This window comes from Aquarana catesbeiana, linkage group LG09 (genome assembly GCF_042186555.1).
Source record: "Aquarana catesbeiana isolate 2022-GZ linkage group LG09, ASM4218655v1, whole genome shotgun sequence".
NCBI classification, from domain to species: Eukaryota; Metazoa; Chordata; class Amphibia; order Anura; family Ranidae; genus Aquarana; species Aquarana catesbeiana.
The window spans coordinates 119,279,661-119,301,016 of record NC_133332.1 but is presented as its reverse complement, the minus strand read 5'-3'; the positions used below and the strand labels follow the sequence as shown (position 1 = coordinate 119,301,016).

The 21,356-nt window shown below is 45.1% G+C and overlaps 1 protein-coding gene across 3 annotated transcripts in view; it reads left to right on the top strand.

Moving 5' to 3' along the window:
• The window catches only part of MOSPD1 (motile sperm domain containing 1), a 70,572-nt gene extending 51,554 nt beyond the window's left edge, over nucleotides 1-19,018 (top strand). For 2 of the 3 annotated variants that reach the window (XM_073599196.1, XM_073599195.1), the window contains one exon: nucleotides 3,983-4,131. In XM_073599196.1, the coding sequence (XP_073455297.1) occupies nucleotides 3,983-4,083 (101 nt within the window). In that variant the 3' untranslated portion in view covers nucleotides 4,084-4,131. Of the gene's footprint in view, nucleotides 1-3,982; nucleotides 4,132-18,621 lie in introns of those variants that run through there. The other variant, XM_073599197.1, reaches the window with a different exon arrangement.
• The last annotated feature ends 2,338 nt before the right edge of the window (nucleotides 19,019-21,356 follow it).

The following is a 21,356-nucleotide window of genomic DNA, read 5'->3' as shown; positions in this document are numbered from 1 at the left end:
ATTGAACCGGCCAATGCTGCTTGATATTCGGCCCGTGTGTACTAGGCTTAAGTTAACCATGGAACGCTTTCTGGGTCCAGAGCCTTGGCACAGCCTCTGGTGTGACCCTGTCTTTGAAGACTCACTTTGTGAGTAGGCCATGTAAGCCAAGCATTGGGAGTTACCTTAAATATCCCTATTTGCATTGTTTTACGCAAAAAAGGCCAATGCTGAAGAACTGAGTGATGACACTTTCTTCTTGCAGCAACACCTCCTGCTACTGCTACTTGTCACAAGTGACCCTGGGATCTTCCATGGTTTGTCTTTGCTGTCCACTTAAAGTGATCTGGTCACCTCTGAACCCCTCCTGCATCCAGCAGAGACAGTTTGTGGGAACCCAAAATTTAGCTTACTGTGGATATTTCATTATCCCATCCTACAAAGTTCTAACAATTCCTGTAGATGTATCTATTTGGAGATCCTTTCCAAAACTTTGTTTTCTATGACTGGCCCTGCAGTACAACCTATATTGACCGTGATGATCATCTGTTCTTTGAGCTTCAGACAGCCCCAAGTTTAAATTATTTTGTTATTTGAGTCTATTTTTTATTACTGTTGCAAACCACTCTTTTAGACACCCCAGTTATTTCTGAACCCTGTGTCTCTTAGTAAATGAGAACATTTTCTTTTTGTATTTACTGTAAAATACATTTCTTGGAGTTTATTGAGGGACACAGGTGTCTATGATCTTTGCTTCTAGTTTGCTTTTCTACAAAATTGAGACATGCTGGGAGTGGGAAGGGTTATACCAACTGGTAATTTTTTTTGTTTGCCTAGATTTTGTGTCCAAATCCTGTATGTGACAGTATAACCCAATTGTCCGAATTCTGTGTCCTTGAATGAACTCCAAGAAATACATTTTACAAAAATTCAGTTTTTTGCTGCCTGCATCCTTATTGGGGATATTCTGTCTCTCTGTGTAATCAAGGGTTAGGAAATAAGTGGAAATATCAACAATAAGGACACATACACTGATAAAAACTTGAAGGAGGTTCTTAAGCATCCTCAGTGGAAAAAGTGTTGGTTGGAATTGAACTTTGAAAGCCCATGTTGTTGCACTGAAATCCATTATCATTTTTCTGTTGAAATAAGCTTTGTGAAGCCTTTTTACTTTGTACATATTTAACACAGACAAAGCCAAACCAAAGATATGGAGTCAGTAGACTATATTGTAAAATTAGCACATGTCCCAGCAGGCCCTCCTCTGTTAGGATGTTGTGGGTAGACTTGCTATTGACTTGGTTTGTCTCTGTTATTACAAATCCCTACATTCTCCATCCATGTAGTCAGGTAGGTAATCTTCCAATCAAACACATTCAGTACAAACACAGACTGTGGTCAGGACCTAGGGCATTCAGATGTAAAGTGAAAAGCAGAACTTGGCATCGTCACTGATATTATCTATGTGTAGCCTACCATGCAAGGATACAGGTCAGGCAGTGGCTGCACTAAATTGTTGTATTAAAATATTTGCAGACCTGTTTGGTCTTGCTTATAAAGTTCGTTTAACAATCCTTCATTTTGTGGTCTGTAATAGTCTGACAAGTTGCACCATTCATTAACTCTATGTTAGATACTTTTAACTGTCTCCTTACAGTCCAGACAGTGTAAATACTGTATTTCCCACAAATCATAGCTGTATTTGCATCTAAACTGGCCACATAACATAATGTATTTAACATTTTGGAAGAAAACAATAATTATTCCTGTGAGAAAATCTTACAGTTTAGGGAATCTAACACAAAAAAAAACATGTGTGACCACTACTTTTTAGCATTTCATAGCTGTATGGGTCTTAACCAGGGAAAAAATCAACTTCCATGATGAGGCAGTAAGAGCTTCCCCTATTATATGTAAACTGTTTAGCATTATGCCTTGAAAGAGGTGGACATACAGTACCTTAAAAAAAAAAAAAAAAAATCAGACTCTGTCTACAATGTATTAGTTGCTCTCCCAGAGCAAGGATAGGAGGTAAAATGCTTGCTAGTTCTATTTAGTTGATCTAGCTTTGTTCTGCATGTCAATGCAGAAGTAGACCACTAAAAACACAGCATTTGTAAAACTTAGTTAAATCAACTTTATCTTGGCAGTAAGATCTCTACTAGGTAAAATCTCAGTCTTCAGTCAAGGGTGTTGCTAGGACTGTGAAAGACCTGGGGCACCCAAAGAAATGAGATTGGGTGGTGCACCACATGGTGGAAGGGTTAACTTTTCCTTTATATGTGTTTTTCTGCACACAATCTACCCTAAGCAGGAACTTCATAAAAAAAAAAAAAAAAAAAAAAATCAGTAACTACTTAGCAACCAGCAATTGTTGAGACAATAATCACTTTGATTAGGAGTATATATTGTATAATATAGAATACATACATATACATATAGTTATACATATAACTATAGAATAAAAACTGCAGGGGTCAAAGGTACATAACATTCTATTGCAGTTGTCAGGAGTATAGAATGTACCACTTAGTATATATAGTGCAGGGGTCAGGAGTGCACAACACACAGGGCTCAGTAGTGTGTATTTCAAAGAGCAAGGGAGTCAGGAGTGCATAACACAGAGCACAGGGCTCAGGAGTGCATATTGGATAGGGCGCAGGATTCTGGAGTGCATAGCACACAGAGCACTGGGGTCAAGAACACATTCCATCTACAATAACACACAGGGCACTGGGGTCAAGGGTATGTAAGGCACAGAGTACAGGGTTAGGAGTGCGCAATGTGCAGGGTTCAAGAAAAACAGTTGGACAGATGCAGTTTTGGGACCCTGAGTGTCCAACACTAGCAACGCCCATGGAATATGTGTCTAAAGGATAAGTTCACCTTAGGGACCTGTTACCTTTTACAAACAAATTTAGGGTGTGACATGTTCCAGTACCTGCCCACTCCTCACCCCCAGTGTATTCATAGTCCATTAAATATTCCTCCAGCTTTCTAACTGAAAGCCTGTACAGGCAAAAAGCTGGAGGGAGAGTGTACAGGAGCCTGACGTTGCACATGTGATTCATTGATCGTGGGTGCAATACTTTGCAGGCTCCTGTGTAAAAAATAGTAATGCACATATTTTTTTTTTACTTGCAAAATGATATGCTTTTATTATTTTTGACTTAAAGGTGAACTTAGCCTTTAACCGATTCTGGATTGCCCACCGTATATATACTGCGGCAGGGTGGCCTGGCTGTGCAAAATCACATACCTGTACGTGATTTTGTGCACGTGGTGTAGGGGGCCTGCGTGCGCTGCTCCTGCTGTGATTGGACACAGCGGAAGCCAATCAGCGGGGTCCTGCAGCCACGATGGACAGAGCAGCGGTCTGCCTATGTAAACAAGGCAACCTATGTTACATAGGCAGACAGAGCAGCGGTCTGCCTATGTAAACAAGGCAACCCGCTGATATGTCAGGGAGCAAAAGAGTGATTTTGTGTTTCAGCAAAGCTGAAACACGAATCTCTCTTTTCTTCCAATGTATCCATTCCCCACACAGTTAGTAAGCACCTACCAGGGACACACTTAAACCTTTGATCGCCCCTGGTGTTAACCCCTTCCCTGCCAGTGTGATTTATACTGTGACAGTGCAATTTGTTAGCACTGATCACTGTATTGGTGTAACTGGTCCCCAAAAAGTGTCACTTAGTGTCCAGATTGTCCGCCGCAATGTCGCAGTCCCGCTAAAAATCACTGATCACCGCCATTACTAGTAAAAACAATAAAAAAGTCCCTAAATATATCCCATAGTTTGTAGATGCTATAACTTTTGCGTAAACCAATCAATATACCCTTATTGGGTTTTTTTTTTACCAAAAATATGTAGCAGAATACATATTGGCCTAAACTGATGAAGAAATTAGATTTTTTTTAAAAATCCTATTAGGGATGTTTTATAGCAGAAAGTAAAAAATATTGTTTTTTATTCAAAATTGTTGGTCTTTTTTGTTTATAGCGCAAAAAATAAAAACCGCAGTGGAGATCAAATGCCACCAAAAGAAAGGACATTCATTTTATTTGGGTACAGCGTCGCATTACCGCGCAATTGTCAGTTAAAGCAATGCCGTGCCATATCGCAAAAAATGGCCTGGTCAGGAAGTGGGTAAAACCTTCCGGAGCTGAAGTGGTTAAAGTTATCCTTTTTGCAATATTAGCCTTTAAAGTTATAGTTTAATCTTGCATTTAGACTTAAGTTGTTGGGAAACCGTTAAGAGTGATTGGGTTAACTTCATAATAGGTTAAAGGAAAAGCTAGGGAAGATAATTCTGTTAAAACCAAAACCCAGTTTGATCCCAAACCATTGTTGCTTTGCTGTAGGTGTAGTGGGAAAGGGCAAAACATTTTTTGTTGTGTGTATCCCCACTGGAGCGATTTCTTCTCTTCCTGTGCTGAGGATGACGTTACAGGGAAAGGAAGTGATGGGACACCTTTCCAAATGGGGCAGGAGAAAAATCAAAACATTTTGTATACAAAAGAGGATAAAGGATAGAGTCCTTGTAAGTTTACTGATACCATTATCCCCAAAAAATAAAATAAAATTTGAGGTTTTAGAGCCTTAGGGAGTTTGAAAATCAGCAGAAGATAAAGTGGCACATTGTACCTTAATGATGGGTCCAAGTGTAGGGGAAGTTAAAGTGTAACTATGAGCAAAATAAAAAATTACATATAGAATTAGGGGACGTGTCCAAGATGGCGACCGGGATGGACGCATAGTTGAGAGGCTCTGACACCCTGCCTGCTAAAAATCCTGATTCCCTGCAGACCTTCATAAATCTGGTCCTACCCAGATACAGCCTCGGACCCCAGGACCTGGTATGCCCTATAACCGCCGCTCCACCACGCACAAGAAGCCCTCCGCAACCCGCACTACTCCCTGTGGCGGGAACGCTGATAGCAACAAGACGGCTAACATGGCGTCTCAAACGGAGGAAGCGGACCCTGAGATCCAGGACGCAGATCATTTCACCGCGCTGATGCAGGCAATCGGCACCTGCCAAACGACACTGACAGGAAAGATTGACAAAATACAGCTGGAGATGGGTTTAATTCGAAAGGACATGGATAAGTTCAGGACTCGACTGTCGGAGGTGGAGCGCCGCGTGGGGGACACGGAGGACGTACTTGGAGAACATACATCATCTTTCCGCACCCTCACCACTAAAGTGAAGGCACTGGAGTATCGGGCAGAGGACGACGGAGAACCGCAATCGGAGGAACAACCTCCGAATCATAGGATTACCAGAGAAGGCTGAAGATCCTGACCCAGCTGGGTTTACCGAGCGCTTTCTCCGTCAGATGTTCCCTCAAGTGGCTTTCTCCCCCTTCTTTGCGGTGGAACGGGCCCATAGAATGCCGGTTGCCCGAGGCCCTCCTGGGGCCCCACCTCGCACGTTCATCCTTCGGCTACTGAATTATCGTGACCGGGATGCTGTGCTGCGGGAAAGCAGGAAGATGGAGGCTCTGCGTTTCGAGGGGTCACGTCTGATGATTTTTCCAGATTTCTCCGTGGAGACGCAGAAACAGCGCAAATCGTTTGACCAAATGAAACAAGCTCTACGCCAGCGAGGCCTCAAATACAGCATGCTTTTCCCGGCCCGCTTGCGGGTTCAGGACGGGGAAACATATAGAATTAGGTCTGTTAATATCATTAACGCAGAGGTTTGTTTTTTAGGACCCCCCGTTTTCATCTTGTTAGTAGAGCCATTAATTTTTTTACTTCCTGTAACAGGTCAAGCTGCCCAGCAGAACTGAAAAGGGCCTGAGACAGACCATGTTATACTGCTGGGGATGCTTACAACAGGGTCAGCTTTTATTTATGTGCCTCAGACCTGTTGTAACTGCTATAACAAATCCACAGGCAGCATCAACAGATAATAAAACTGTATTACGGGAGAACTTATTTAAACAAAAACTGCTTTGTTTATGCTAGTGACAGACTGCATCCTATATGTAATGGTTATAGATCAGGGCATATGAGGGAACATCCCATGATAAAAACCACTGTTCTGCTGTTGCATTTTTGTACCACAATTTTGCAAAGGGTCCTTCTCGCTTTATCTACACTGTTAAGCTTGTCTCATATCACATAGCTTAGCTTCAAATTCCTCGCAAACCAGCACTACATCCCCTGCATGGATGGCCTAAACTACGTTGACTTCATTGGAATGCTTGTCCACAGCCCCTCAGCCTGCTAACACTCCTTTAAATGTCTGACTACATGCCACCCATGTGCAGTGCCTTTGCTATGCAGAACTGGGAAGATTTTTGAAGTAAGATTGAGTTGCCAGGCAAGTTATACAGTGAAGGTCTCAATGGAGCTGCAGTTCAGGTACATAAAACACTAAGCATAGCACACTGAAACTGTACCCTAGCAAGTTTCTTGTTAACCGCTTGCCGACCGCCGCACGAACATTTACGTCGGCAGAATGGCACGGACAGGCAAATGCGCGTACAGGTATGTCCCTTTAAATTTGCCGCCGTGTGGTCACGTGCATGCCTGCCGCGAGCTCCGTGAGTGTGATCGCGGGTCCCGTGGACTCGATGTCCGCGGGGATACCCACGATTGTCTTGCGGAGAGGATGGGGAAATGCTGATGTAAACAAGCATTTCCCCATTCTGCCTAATGACACTGACACTGATCACAGCTCCCTGTAATCAGGAGCGGTGATCAGTGTCGTGTCACACATAGCCCATCCCCCCTACAGTTAGAATCACTCCCTAGGACACACTTTACCCCTGCAGCGCCCCATCCTGGTTAACCCCTTCACTGCCAGTCACATTTACACAGTAATCAATGCATTTTTAATCGCACTGATCGCTGTATAAATGTGAATGGTCCCAAAATAGCGCCAAAAGTGTCCGATCTGTTCGCCATAATGTCGCAGTCACGATAAAAATCGATGATCGCCACCATTACTAGTAAAAAAAAAAAATTATTAATAAAAATACCATAAAACTATCCCTTATTTTGTAGACGCTATAACTTTTGCGTAAACCAAACGCTTATTTCGATATTTTTTTTTTTTTTTCTACCAAAAATGTGTAGAATACGTATCGGCCTAAACTGAGGGAAAAAAAATGTTTTTTTATATATTTTTTGGGGGATAATTATTATAGCAAAAGGTAAAAAATAATGCGTTTTTTCAAAATTGTCGCTCTTTTTTTGTTTATAGCGCAAAAAATAAAAACCACAGAGGTGATCAAATACCACCAAAAGAAAGCTCTATTTGTGGGGAAAAAAGGACGCCAATTTTATTTGGGAGCCATGTTGCATGATGGTGCAATTGTCAGTTAAAGCGACGCAGTGCCGAATCGCAAAAAGTGCTCTGGTCTTTGGTCCGGGGCTTAAGTGGTTAACCAAGCAATCTAAATTTCAGTAAAGATTGCACAAAACCACCACAGTTAAGGTTTGACTGTTGTGAATCAGGGGGTCAATCAATTAATTTGTAGTGCAGTGCCTTTTCTAAGCAACAGGGGACCCTTGACAAAAAAACGGAAAATTGTATACTCACCTTTCCGTAATTTTCCTTTCCTGTCGCATCTTCATGGCAGCATACACTTTGGGTTGTGACTCCGCCCCCACAACCTGATAGGACCACATAGCTATAAATTATAGAGAGGGCCCCCGCCCCAGTATTCTCTGTTTATATCACCTCAAAAGGGTGGAAGATTGTATGCTGCCATGAAGACTGCGACAGGAAAGGAAAATTACGGAAAGGTGCGTATACAATTTTCCGTTTTCCTGTCGCATCATGGCAGCATACACTTTGGGGAATAACTCGCAAAACTGGGTGGGAATGCAAACTAAGTTTATTAACAAAGAATAGAAGAATTGGCTTGGATAACGGTTCTTCCAAAATCCACTGTGGATAAGCGAGCGGAATCCACCTTATAATGAGACATAAAGGTGTTCCTGGAAGACCAGGTAGCCGCTCTGCAAATTGTCTCCGCCGAGACTCTACAGTAGGCCGCCCAGGAGGTTGCCACTGCCCTGGTGGAGTGTGCCCTTAAGCCCTCAGGTATCTGATGGTTACTTAATGAATAAGCATTCTTGATGGTCTTTACTAGCCATGAAGCAATGGTGCGTGAGGATGCCGCTTGACCTCTCCTGAATCCATGCGGGATGATTAGGAGACTTTCCGTCTTTCTGATGGATTTGGTTGCTGAAGGATACTCTAAGATGTTACCCTTGACGTCCAATGGATGAGGGTCACCATGATCCATGATAAGTGCTGGGAGATTAATCTGCTGGTTGAAATGAAAGGATGAGGATACCTTGGGGATGAAGCAATCCGAAGGCGTCAGGACTAATCTGTCTGGATAAACAATCAGATATGGTTCAGTAGCCAGTAGAGCTTGCATCTCTGACACCCTTTTAGCTGATGCTATGGCTATCAAGAATGAAACCTTTAGTGTTAGGTCCCAGAGGGAGATGTTCTCAAGCGGGAAAAAAGGCTCTTTAAATAGCGCTTCCAGAACAACTGAGAGGTCCCAGACCGGGAAAGAAGGTTTTCTGGTTGGCCTCAGTTTTAGGCAGGCCCTTTGAAACTGAATGACAAGGGGATCTTGTGCCCACTTAACTCCCATCAAGGCGGATAGGGCCGACACCTGCACCTTCAGGGTGCTTGACCTAAGGCCTTTCTCTAGGCCTGATTGAAGAAATTCCAGGATCTGTGATACCGAAGGGGAGGATGAGTCCCAGCCCTGCTGCTGAGTGAAAGCGATAAATTTCTGCCAGACCCATCTGTAGGTGTTGTTGGTGGTAGGCCTTCTGGCCTGGAGTAAGGTGTCCACCACCTTTTGGGAACAGCCTTGCACTAAGTACCTAGCCCTTTCAGTCTCCAGGCCATCAAATGTAGCCTCTCCGGATTCGGGTGAAGTATATGGTCCTGGGAGAGCAGGTCCATCGATAACGGCAAGAGCAGGGGATCTGCCGTGTTCAGTTGCATGAGATTGGTAAACCATGGCCTCCTTGGCCAAAAAGGAATTACTGCTTCTACCAATGCTGTTGATTTCTTGAGCCTCAGGAGGAATCTCGCTATGAGGGGAGTCGGAGGGAAGATGTAGCCCTGGCGGAAATCCCAAGGGTGTTGAAGGCAATCTGTCCCCTCTACTGAATGAAAGGGAATTCTTGACAGGAATCTTTGGCATTTTGTGTTTGATGGTGTTGCCGCAAGGTCCATCTCCGGTGATCCCCAGGTCCGGGATATGAGAGCATAAGCTTGGGGACTCAGAGACCACTCGTTGTTGGAGGCAAAATTCCTGCTCAGTGAGTCGGCCAAGATGTTCTGGACCCCCAGAAAGTAAACCGCCCTTAAGTCTGACAGGTTCAGCTGTGCCCATTCTAGAACAGGACAGACATCCTGCATCATGGACCTGCTTCTAGTGCCCCCCTGCCTGTTGATATAGGCAACAGCCACTTTGTTGTCCATTCTCAGAAGGACATGCTTCCCCCTCAAGTGAGGGCCGAAGGCCAGGAGGGCCTGAAATGCTGCTTTCATCTCCAGAATGTTCCACGCTGAGTCCTGTGACCTAAATGGCCAGCGGCCCTGAGCCGCGAAGTTCTGATATTGTGCCCCCCATCCCTCCAGACTGGCATCTGAGGTCACTATCTCTTGATGAGGAGTGACTATGTGCTTGCATCTTTTCAAGTTGTGAGGTCGAATCCACCAACGTAGCAACTGTTTGACCTCCTGAGAGATGGAGATCAGCTGGGACATCGACGTGCCATGCCGCAGAAAGGAGATTTGGAGGGGCCTTGCATTGAGCCCATTGGACCATTGGAATGGTGGATGATTAGGAGCCCAGGATACTGAGGCACGCTCTGGCCGGTAACGTTGTAGCTGAGATTGATCTCTTCACCCTCTGTATTAGGAGAGGGATTTTCTCCAGTGGAAGCTCCACTGTGTTTACCCTGGTGTCCAGCTCGGCCCTCAGAAAGACCATTCTCTGTGTGGGATGGATGTTGCTTTTCTTCCAATTTATCAGCCACCCTAGGGACTGCAGCGTGGAGACCAGAATTGTCCGGTGTTGGATGAGAGACTCCTGGCCGTCCGAGAGAAGCAGGATGTCGTCCAGGTAATGGTGGACTCTTAATCCCTTTTCTCTCAAGTAGGCTATTACGGGTAATAGGACCGTTGTAAATGTCCTGGGTGCTGTAGAAATCCCGAACGGGAGACTTCGGAATTGGAAGTGTCGATGGTCTAAGGTGAAACGAAGGTATTTTTGGAATGCAGTGCGGATAGGGATATGTAAATATGCATCCTGGAGGTCGATTGAAAGCATCCAATCTCCACGGTTTATTGCTTGGAGGATTGATTGTAGGCTTTCCATTTTGAACGACTATCCTGATTGACCGGTTGAGGCTCTTCAGGTCCAAGACTGGACGAAAATCCCCTGACTTCTTTTTTACTAAGAAAAGTGGGGAGTAGAAACCTTTGCCTCTTTGTGATAGCGGAACCTCCACTATCGCTTGTTTTTGGAGCAGATCTTGAATGTACTGGACTAAAGACAGCCTTTTTTCTTGGGATGGAGGAAGCTTGGTTGAGCAAAATTGATCCCTTGGGGGATGACCTTTGAATGACCTCCTGTGCCCGAAATGAATAGTGGACACTGTCCATGGGTCTTTTTTTGTTCCCGTCCAGACCAACCTGAACTTTGTGAGTCTGGCACCCACTACCCCACCACTGGTTGGGCGGGCGTACCTTCAAAAGGACTTCTGGTCATTGGAGGCAGGGGTTTTGGGTTTCTGGAATTTGAGGAAGGACGTCTGAGGGTTCTTCCAACTCCTTCTTCTGTATTCTTTCCCGGGTCTATAGGCCTTTGCATCCCTGTACCTCTCTGGGAGATTGCATCTAGAGGGAGGCGGTCTCTGCTGTTTCGGCCTTCTGTCTGATGGGATAAGACCTGACTTCCCACCTTTGAAATTGCAGTTTCCAACATCGTCCCGAAGAGGTTTACCCCGTCGTACGGAATTCGGCACCAATTGGATTTTGATGCGGGGTCAGCCGACCAGGGTTTAAGCCATAGTGCCCTTCTGGCCATTACAGTGGCCAGCATGGACCTTGATGCGGATCTAATAGTGTCCACAGAAGCCTCCGCTACAAAATCCCCTGCAAGGCTAAGTTCTTGTAGGGCCTTGATTATCAGCTCTTGATCTGCGCCCTCAGCAACGAGTTTTGCGGTACCAGAGGACCAACTGGAGATAGCCTTCCCGACCGCAGCCAGTGCCACTGCTGGTCTGCAGGCGCCTCCTGCAAATAGGTAAGCCCTTTTAAGGTCAGTCTCGACCTTTCTATCAAGCACGTCCCTGAACATCACTGCGTCTTCAATAGGGAGCATCACGTGTCTGGCTAGACGCATCAAAGATGCGTCTACTACTGGGGGGGGGAACCAAAGGGGATACCTTGGGTTCCCTGAGCGGGTACAGTTTGGAAAGTCTGTTGGTTAGAGTAGTCTTTTTTTCAGGATTCTACTATTCCTCTTTAATCAGCTCATCTAATTAATCAATGAACGGCAAAGCCTCCGGAACTCTTTTGAGATTTGGAAAGTACTTCTCTGTTTCTGCTGCACCTCCTTAGGTTCCTCCCAGTTTATCGCTTCCTTGACCGAAGGCTCTATAAGCGAAAAATCAAAACCGGCTGATGCTTCCAGCTCCTCATTGTCCGACGGAAACTCTTGTTCCCTTGATGTACTGGGATGGGTAGGCGAGGCACTCTGGGCTGTAAACTCTGCATCGGGAGTTGAGACTTGCGGAGTTGAGACTTGCGGAGTTAAGACTCCAGTGGGTTCAATGGTATCCGGTTCTCTCTCCCTGGTGGCCTCGTCAATACATCTGCGACAAGCCAGTTTGTCTGGGGGGGCTGTGGCCCAGCATACCCAGCAAGCATTCCTGGCCGGGCGGGAGGGGTGACAGGTGACTGGCGTCTACGTGCAGGGGATCTTCTGTGGTAGGAGCAGCTATGCCTAGAGTAGGATCGACTCATTCTGCGGCTTCCCCTGTGGCTTAAGCGACTTTTTTCATGTGAGCGGCTTCGCCTACGGCCGGAGCGACTTCTTCTGTGCGAGGTCTCTCTTCGACTTGATTTGGACGATCTTGAGGACCTGATAGGGCTGACCAATTAGGCAGCATTAGTACAATCCTGCTCTCTTTTTAGAGATACAGGAAGGTAAGAACATGCAAAGCGAGACAAGAAAAAGGTGCATTGAGATAAAAGTCACTTAACCAGAAGGGGGGTACACCAAAAATGTAATCAGAGCTGAAATGCAGTTAGGATACGTTCAGGGTAGCAGGAGGAGCACAGCATGAGAAACAGGAGCTTTTTAAATCTGCCGCCATGGCTGCCGAGGTCACGTCCCGCTCGCGCATGCGCAGTAGCGCCGCTCAATGCTCGGCGCCATCTTGGATCCTGGCAAAAACGAAGGGATGCCCTGAGGCTGTGTACTGTGCATGCGCGGTAGCGCCGAGAAGCTCAGCGCGCTGTTGGGAGCCATAGAGGAACTACAAAGCACAGGAAAAACACAAAAACAGTGATGTGAAAGATTTTGGAGACCGCTGCACAACAACTAAGCCTGTTTAAGGCTTATACTGGAGCCGCAACATACCCCTGAGATCACCAATGCGGGGTTCCTTCCATCTAGCTCATTTAGAGGCTGTACAGGTAAGGACTTCCACCCAGGAGAGGCTAGAACCTGGCTGGGGCGAAGCGGTAAGGGGGTGCTTCTTAATCCGTTCGGTCCTGACAGGTGAGGAAAAATAAGAGAATACTGGGGCGGGGGCCCTCTCTACAATTTATAGCTATGTGGTCCTATTAGGTTGTGGGGGCGGAGTCACAACCCAAAGTGTATGCTGCCATGATGCAACAGGAAATACAATAGTAGCACTGACGCCTGAAGGCGAATATAGGTAGTACAATGCACTAGAACTCAGAAGAATGCTAAGAGATAAACAGTACCCCCCCCCCTTCAGGGCCGTCTTAATAGCATCATGGGCCCCTGGGCAAAGTAATGCTCTGGGGCCCCTACAATGGAGAAAGCGCAGGTAAACAGACATCCAGTAGATAGGAAGCAGACAAGCGTAGCTTCCCCTTTTGGGTGGAGCTCTGCATTAACTACATGAGCAATCATTCTGTACAGCAAAGAAACAGTGGGAATATACTACATACATAAAGTAACAAAGCTGTCCTGTGCATATAATATATCTGCTAGATTGATGCCTCCCCAGCTCTATGGCCCCTCTACACTCCAGATATCCCCCCAGCACTCTGACCGACCCCTCTACATCCCAGATATCCCCCCCCAGCACTCTGACCCCTCTATGTCCCAGATATCCCCCCCCCCCCCCCCCCAGCACTGTTACCATATACCCTAAGATACCCCTTGTATTGTGACCCCACTGCATCCCTGATACCCCCTACACTGTGGCCTCTCTACATCCTTGATACCTCTAGCACTATAGCCACCTAAGCATTGCTACCCCTATACACCCCAGATCCCAACCTCTGTATTGTTTTTCCCCATACACCCTTGATATCCCCCAGCACCATTATTTCATCGATGTAGTACCCCCTTTTCCAGTGGAGATACAGTGCATGTGAACTTTTGGCTATGTGCCCACTTCCAGCACTGGACTCACCTATGCCAATCAAGCAGGCAGAAGGAGGGGCGGAGGAGGGAGCATCCCTCCGGGCATTCCAAGCCCTTCAGTGCAAACAGTGCTGGACAGCTGGGCTCACCATCCACAATGCTATCTCCGCAGGCGGGCTCTCAGTTCTACCAACTCAGCAGCTCCCACTCCAGCTCCTACCCTGCGGCCTCCAAGTCCCGAGCATTCAAGCTGCATGGGGCAGGGTCAGAAAATCACTGGCGCTCTGGCCCCTCCCTGCTAGCTGTGAAATAATAGGTATCGTTCTACACAGCACTGCGCACTGCTGCCAGCCTTCCTCCCATGTGTATTCATCACTCTCAGTGCCATCATGGGGGGGCCCCTAATTTTGAGGCAGCGTGGGCTCAAGGACCAACTGCTTTGGGGAACGTGCAGGGGCCCCCCATGCAGCTGGGGCCCCTGGGCAGTGCCCAGGTGTGCCCACTCATTAAGACAGCCCTGCCCCCCTTCACCTTCTTATGTATCAAATATGGCAATGCTATACTTCACAGTTTTTCTGTCAGCAATCTTATTGCCTCCTTTTGGCATCTCTTAAGGAACAAGTGTAACTTTATATAAAAACCCAGCAACCTACTTCTGCAGCCCAGTATCAATAAGTGAAATGTAATAGAGTAGTTTAGATGGCTATAAAAGGTACTACACTCAGCAAATGCACTTAAAAGAAAGTGGGAAATGCTATTATTCCCTGTGGTCCTTCCACATCTGCAGTTTGATGCATGCAGCAGGCTCTCCTAATAACCATTTCAAATTATGGAAAGAGGACTCTGCCGGGAGTGGATAGGGAGGAGGTGGGTTTGTATTTTACAATCCAAAAAGGTATACTATTGTGTTTCACTTTTTAATGCAGAAGCTGAAGATGAGTGTCTGAATGAGAACCAATGCATGCTGAGAAATGAAAAAATATTTTCCTAATAATACAATCACAAGACACAGAAAATGGTTAAGTCTTAGACCATTGGGTTATGCTGTACCTCCAGGTGATTGGACGCTGGCGAATAGCAAAGCTTAATTCAGCCCTGCATAACTCCTCTCACTCCCAGCATTGCTAGTGTCCTTAGATGATGGGCATGCTTCTCTGTGTTGAGAAAGCTTCCCCATCTGTTATTTAATTTAGATCTTCTTCATATTTGCATTCAGCTGCTGAGCTCTTGGTGCTCTTGTAAACCCCGGTGGACCCTGGGAAGAAGAACAGGAACAACCTGTGAGTTGCTACACACAATGGACCCTCCTTGGCAGGGAGTTGCAATGCATGAGTTAGCTGGTATTATACTATACAAGTACAGGGCCTTGGTCTGCTGCGGTGGAGCCTAGACCATGAAGACTCTGTGATCATTCCTGACCTGGAAAGGAAAGGCTGAGCCACTCTGAAACGATCAAACTGTAAATAAATGGCCCGCTGTTGTGTTCCTGCTTTCAGGCTCTGGGAAAGCAGGCATGGTTGTCGTGGTTTTCCCACTGAAAATGGGAGTGGAGGTGTGTGATTGGTTAGGGCGCCTGTGGTAAACACAGAGGGTGCCACTGTCCTGCATTGTGGATTTCCAAGTGTTGCCAGCTGGGTCAGACTGTGCATGTGTGGGCACCATCTTGGCAATTGCCCCTTTGCATTTGGGACACCGACCTCGCTCCGCACATCCCCTCCAGCTCCCCCAGTGCAAATCACAAGCAGCATAATGACCTTGGGACCTCAGACCTCCCAGTATTGGGACAATGGAAGGCTAACACTCCCCACTGTATGCGGTGTTGTAAGTAGCACACCTCTTCTGAAGGCACAGCTAGCGTGGTGGATTTGATTCGGGTAGAGAGCAAACTTGGGGACAGAAACTCATCATAGTGCCGATGTCAGTCTTCCCCCCTACATGTTGTTCCATGGGGCAAAAGACTGGCTCTGGATCTCAATCAGCATCCAGTTTTTTGTTTTTTTTTTATTATTCCTTTAGGGGCTGCTTCCTCAGGTTTATATCCAAGCAGGAATTTTCTTCTGCTTTGGCCACTGTGTTGAAACACCTGGCAGATATCTGTAAGGATTTAGGACATTGGGATGTAAACATTCCAGATCTCTGCCTCCTCAGGAGCTGCTTTGTGAATTCCCCTTTCCACCCTTCTTAGAGCTGGAAGAGGAGGAAGTGGAGGAGGGAGGGTCTGAGAAAGTGGGTTCCCCTGAGGCAAACAAACCTTCACTAGAGAAGACTTAAGCCTCAGACATTTCCCAGGCCCAAAAGGCCACAGTGGGAACCCTCGCTGAGGTGGTCTGTAAGAAATGTCTTGGCTGGAGCCCTTTGGGCCAAATCTACTACTACACCCTCATACTGAAGAGGAATTGTACGAGCACTGGCCTAATCTGAACAAGGTTTTTGTACCCCAAAAATGGTTCATGCTACAATATACGATGGAAGGCAGCTAAAAGCTCCACAAAAATTGTGCAGTCCCTGTTGTGGACCCCACACTGTCTCACCTAAGTAAGATGCTTGTGTTCTGGTGTTTAAGTACCCTGCAGAAATAAAATTTGGATCCCTCTACAAAGTGTCCTTTTGCCTGTTTTGTGTCCTTCAAGCAAATTTTTCAGCTAGACAAACATTCCCAAAGCATTACATTTCTGTGTTGATGGGAGAATCAGATCAAGCTCTGGCCCTGTTCATGGTGCACATTACAAGTGTAGAAAATTGCAGAGCGTACTTCTTAAGCCATCAACATCTGAATCCTGAAGAGTGGTCTCTGCACCGGAGGTGTTTTAGTCATTCTGGCTCCGGTAGGGAATGCTCGATGTAGATCTTCTGGCATCTACATTCAACCATATTTGTGATCAAGACCAAGAGCCTTTGCATTGGATATCCTCGTGGCTCCATGACATCAGTTCCACCAGATTTACACGTTTCCCCCTAGAATGCATCCCAGTGATTCTCAAAATTGGTCCAAGAGGATATGGTGCTTAGACACAGGCAGACTCTACGAGCCCTACTGGATCGTCCGGACCTTCTTTCTTATAAGAACCATGTTCCTTCCTGGTTTATGGTCGCTAACTTTAATGGCTTTGCTGTTGAAGCCCAGGTTCTGAAGTACAGGAAGCTTTCGGATTGTCTTTCTGGCCTCCCCCACTGGCAGGAAGTTTTTGGATTGACTTTCTGGCCTCCCCCACTGGCAGGAAAATCCTCTTCCCACAAGATTTACCACTGCACCTGGAAAGCATACTTTGCTTGGTGCGAAGGGAGAAAGCTGCACCCTAGAAAAGTACACTGTGGGATGGGTTTCCATTCCCTTGTGAAAGCTTTTGTCCAGGTTGTGTGCCTTTCTCGTGGCTATTACCTCTGTTAGGAGGGTTTCTGAACTTTTTATCCTGTAAGGAGCCATTTCTTGTGCTTCACAATGACAAGGTTGTTTTGAGACCTCAAAACTCCTTTCTGCACAAAGTGGCTACAGCTTCACATTTAAATCAGGATATTGTGTTGCCATCATTTTGTCCAGCTCCTAAACATCCTAGAGAGATTGCTTTCCACAGTTTGGATGTGGGTAGGGTTGTGCAAGTTTATCTCCTTTGCACACCATTAATTCATCAATCTGATTCTCTGCTTGTGTTGCCTTATGGTGCCTGGAAGGGAGCTGCTCGATCCACAATTGCTAGGTGAATTCAGAAATGTATTACTCAGGCGCATGACCTGAGTGGGAAGGTTTCTCTTTTCCTTTAAAGGCTCACTCCACCAGAAGTGTTGGTGCTTTTTGGTCTTTTCAGCATCAGGCCTCTGTTTCCCAAGTCTGTAAGGCTGCCACCTAGTATTCTATGCACACGTTTGCAAAATTTACAAGGTAGATGTTCAGGCCTCAGCGGACGCTGGCTTTGGTTGGCAAGTTAGTGAGATAAGACAGGGAAAGGGTTATAGAGTGGAGGAATTGACTGAAAGAAGCTGCTGCTGACCTAGCTATTACATTACTGGGAAACTGGTTCCTTACATTGGTGGTCAGTTGGAGAGATTTCACAGGAAAGCATGTGCTGTTACATTGGTAGGAAGTTGTAATAATGGCACTCTTTACTTTTTCGCTAATATACAGTAACTTATTATATTGGCGGCAGCACTTGCCATGTAAACAAACTACCAGAGGCTATGGCAGCCAGAAGCCTGTTTACATTTTAGCTACTGGCTGCCAGCTACGTAGTTGAAATGATTCAGACAGCTGTATAGCCACTCAATCACTTCTACATGTGAATGAAGATGTCATCCAACTGTCAATATTTTATTCTACAGGAACTCTGCTTTCAGAAAATATTCAGTATAATGTTTTGGAGGTTTTAAGTAATCTCCGTGCCTAAAATGTGTTAACCAGTGAAATGGTTATAGGCAGTTAACATTATTATTGGTGTCAGTGACTAATTATCTGAGAGATGATAGAAAAGACTTCACTAGTTCCACACTGTTGGCTCCACTGAGTGGCATCATATAGGCAGCATAAGATAGGAGATCAGTCACTACTGTTTAAGAAACTCCTAGAATCTGCTGGAGGAACCTTAGGGTGCCACCAACCCATGGCCTGGAGGGGCTGGTGTATTTGCATAGAATCAATAATTAACATGTTTTAGGCGTAATGAATTGAAAGTTACAACCATTCAAAAGGAAGGCTGCCTCTCTTGAGCCAGACTAAATTAAACACTTTCATATTTGACATTGGTGTGAGGTTGGCCATACACTATACAATCGTATTGTGCAACCTCTGTACAATATCCTATAAACTTACCAAAACTGTAATATGAGTACGAACCTAAACAATTTATTTAATTTATATCAAAACAGGTAAACCTTTGCATACATAGTGATGGTAAATCTAAAGGAGTTTGTATGATCATCCTAACCTACAGGCATTTACTATCCTTGTTTTCTTACATTTTTTAAATTAATTTATTATTAAAAGTCATTCAAAGCACTTTATTTTTCTCTGTCTTGCAGGTCTTATAACAATGGTTGTTCTTCGAACATGAAGGTTCTAGTTTACATGAACTGTGACTGTGTCTGATCACCTCATCATGAGGACTGCATTCAGCTGTCATGTCGGCAGAGCTCGCCCTACATGCAGGAATAGCAGTGGTTTTAAGATAAAATGGCAGAAGTACAATATATTTTAACTCTGTATTACTGTAATTGAATGACATAAGCATTTTATCAGTGACTTTGTAACAGACAGCCAAGAACCTTTGTTTTATGAAGTCTACGAGAGAAATCTGAAAAAACGCATTTTATATGTATGCCTGTACAATAATTTTATTGTAAAATGGACGGTCATTTTTTACATTTTGTTTGTGTTTCATTTTTCAAAAATAATAAAATTAACAAAAATTAAAATGTTGACCTAGCTATTCATTTATATCATAATCTAAATGTTTAATGTTTACAAAAGGTGCCTCTACATGTTGCAAGTAGGTTGTCCAGGGGTGCCAAATTAGTGTATGTAAACCCTAACAATGCTCCCTTTGGTCTGTTTTTTAAACCACTGGAAGGATTTTGTTGTATCTGCTTGATAAATGCAAAAAAAAACTGTTGAACATTGTCAGAAATTTAGAGCTGCACTGCATCTTCTGCAGCCTTCCTGTATTATCTCAAAGAGCATATTCCTAGTTTATTTACAGAATGATAAGCCTTGGTGTTGTAGAAATCTGAGAATGGGAGCGTTGAGTAGTTTAGCAAAAGACACTGGGCGGGGCCGACAACATGCAGTCCATAAAATGCTGTAACACACTTCCTGTCTAAGCCTTCTTTACATGTGTTTGGTGGGGCAATAAAAACATGCGACTGAACACAAATTAAAGTCTAACTCCAGCCGATGCTTTTTAAGCAGTTACAGAAACCGTTTTTCCCTTTTTGGGATAAAGGGTTTTACCTAAATAAAAATAAAGCTGATCATTGTAAGCACCCCTGTCAGTGTTAAATGGTTTGTCTCAACCTCTAACGTCTTCTTTTGCTGCACAGATAGGTCTGTTAAAGGAAGCAAAAGAATAACAACAGGATCAACAGGGGGACTCAGACAAACAAAGACCACTTTGTTAATGCTAGTGACAGACTGCATGATATACAGTATGTCACTTTATATTTTGGCCTTAGTACTTTAAGCACTTTAGGGGTTGAGCGCATTTTTTGGCAGCTGAAGAGGTATTTTTCAACCTTTTGGTCAGTTGTTATAGTCTTGGTGGCAGTCTTTCAATAAACCTGTTGGACGGATGTCGGTGTGCAGCTATTTTTTCTACTTGGTCTACATGTTCACGGTTGTGAGTCCGAGCTATCATCAAGCCCTTTATTTCTGGTGGATTATCATACTCACCTGGAGCAGCGATCCATTTCATTGTTCCAGTATTTTTCTGTACTTGCAGAGTTTTTAAAGAGATGAGACCTGGAGAAGTTTGCATGACATACACTTTAATGTAGAATTCTCTAGCTCAGTGGTTCTCAACAACCAGGCTACAGTGCTCCTCCTGCCAGGCTCTGGTTTCTTGTCTGCTTTGACAGCTAGACTTTAGATAATGGAGCAGTTCAGCAGACATGCACTATCCTGCACTCCCCCTGGCTCAAATCTTCCAAATACATGCACCTTTAGACATCAGATCAACCCCAATGCATGTTGCTTCAGCCCTCAGATAGGTCTCAATTTCTGCACCTTCAGACCTCATACCCACCCCATTTTCTGGACCTCCAGACTATATATACCGTATGTGTGTGTGTGTGTGTATGTATGTATATATATATATATATACAGTATCTTAAGAAATTACACTTTGCTACAAAGTAAAGTAGTGATTGTACAGCTTGTATAACAGTGTAAATTTGCTGTCTCCTCAAAATAACTCAACACACAGCCATTAATGTCTAAACCGCTGGCAACAAAAGTGAGTACACCCCTAAGGGTCGGTTCACACTGGGGCGACTTGGGATCCGACTTGTACGCCCTCAAGTCGCCCCAAGTCGCTTTGCATTTAGATTATCATGGTAGGCAATGGGAGCGTCTTAATTGACACTACTGAAGTCGCTCCGACTTCAGAAAAGGTTCCTGTACTACTTCTATCCGACTTGTAGGCGACTTGTACCCATTCAACTCAATGTAAGTCGCCTGCAAGTCGGATCTCTCAAGCGACTTTGCAGAGAAAACCCCTCCCTCCCCCCTCCCTCCCAGAGAGGTGATTGGCCACAGGCGAAGTCGCCTGTCATGGAGGCGACTTCAAGTCGCCTCGTAATTTGCCGAAGTCGCGCTAAAGTCGCGCTGAAGCCGCGTTGAAGTCGCGGTACAAAGTCGCTCTAAAGTCGTGTTGCCCATGTGTGAACCGACCCTAAGTGAAATGTCCCAATTGGGTCCAATTAGCCATTTCCCTCTCTGGTGTCATGTGACTCATTAGTGTTACAAGGTCTCAGGTGTGAATGGGGAGCAGGTGTGTTAAATTTGCTGTTATCGCTCTCACACTCTCATACTGGTCACTGGAAGTTGAACATGGCAACTCATGGCAAAGAACTCTCTGAGGATCTGAAAAAAAGAATTGTTGCTCTACATAAAGATGGCCTAGGCTGTAAGAAGATTGCCAACACCCTGAAACTGAGCCGCAGCATGTTTGATCAAGACCATACAGCGGTTTAACAGGACAGGTTCCACTTAGAACAGGCCTCTCCATAGTCGACCAAAGAAGTTGAGTGCACGCGCTCAG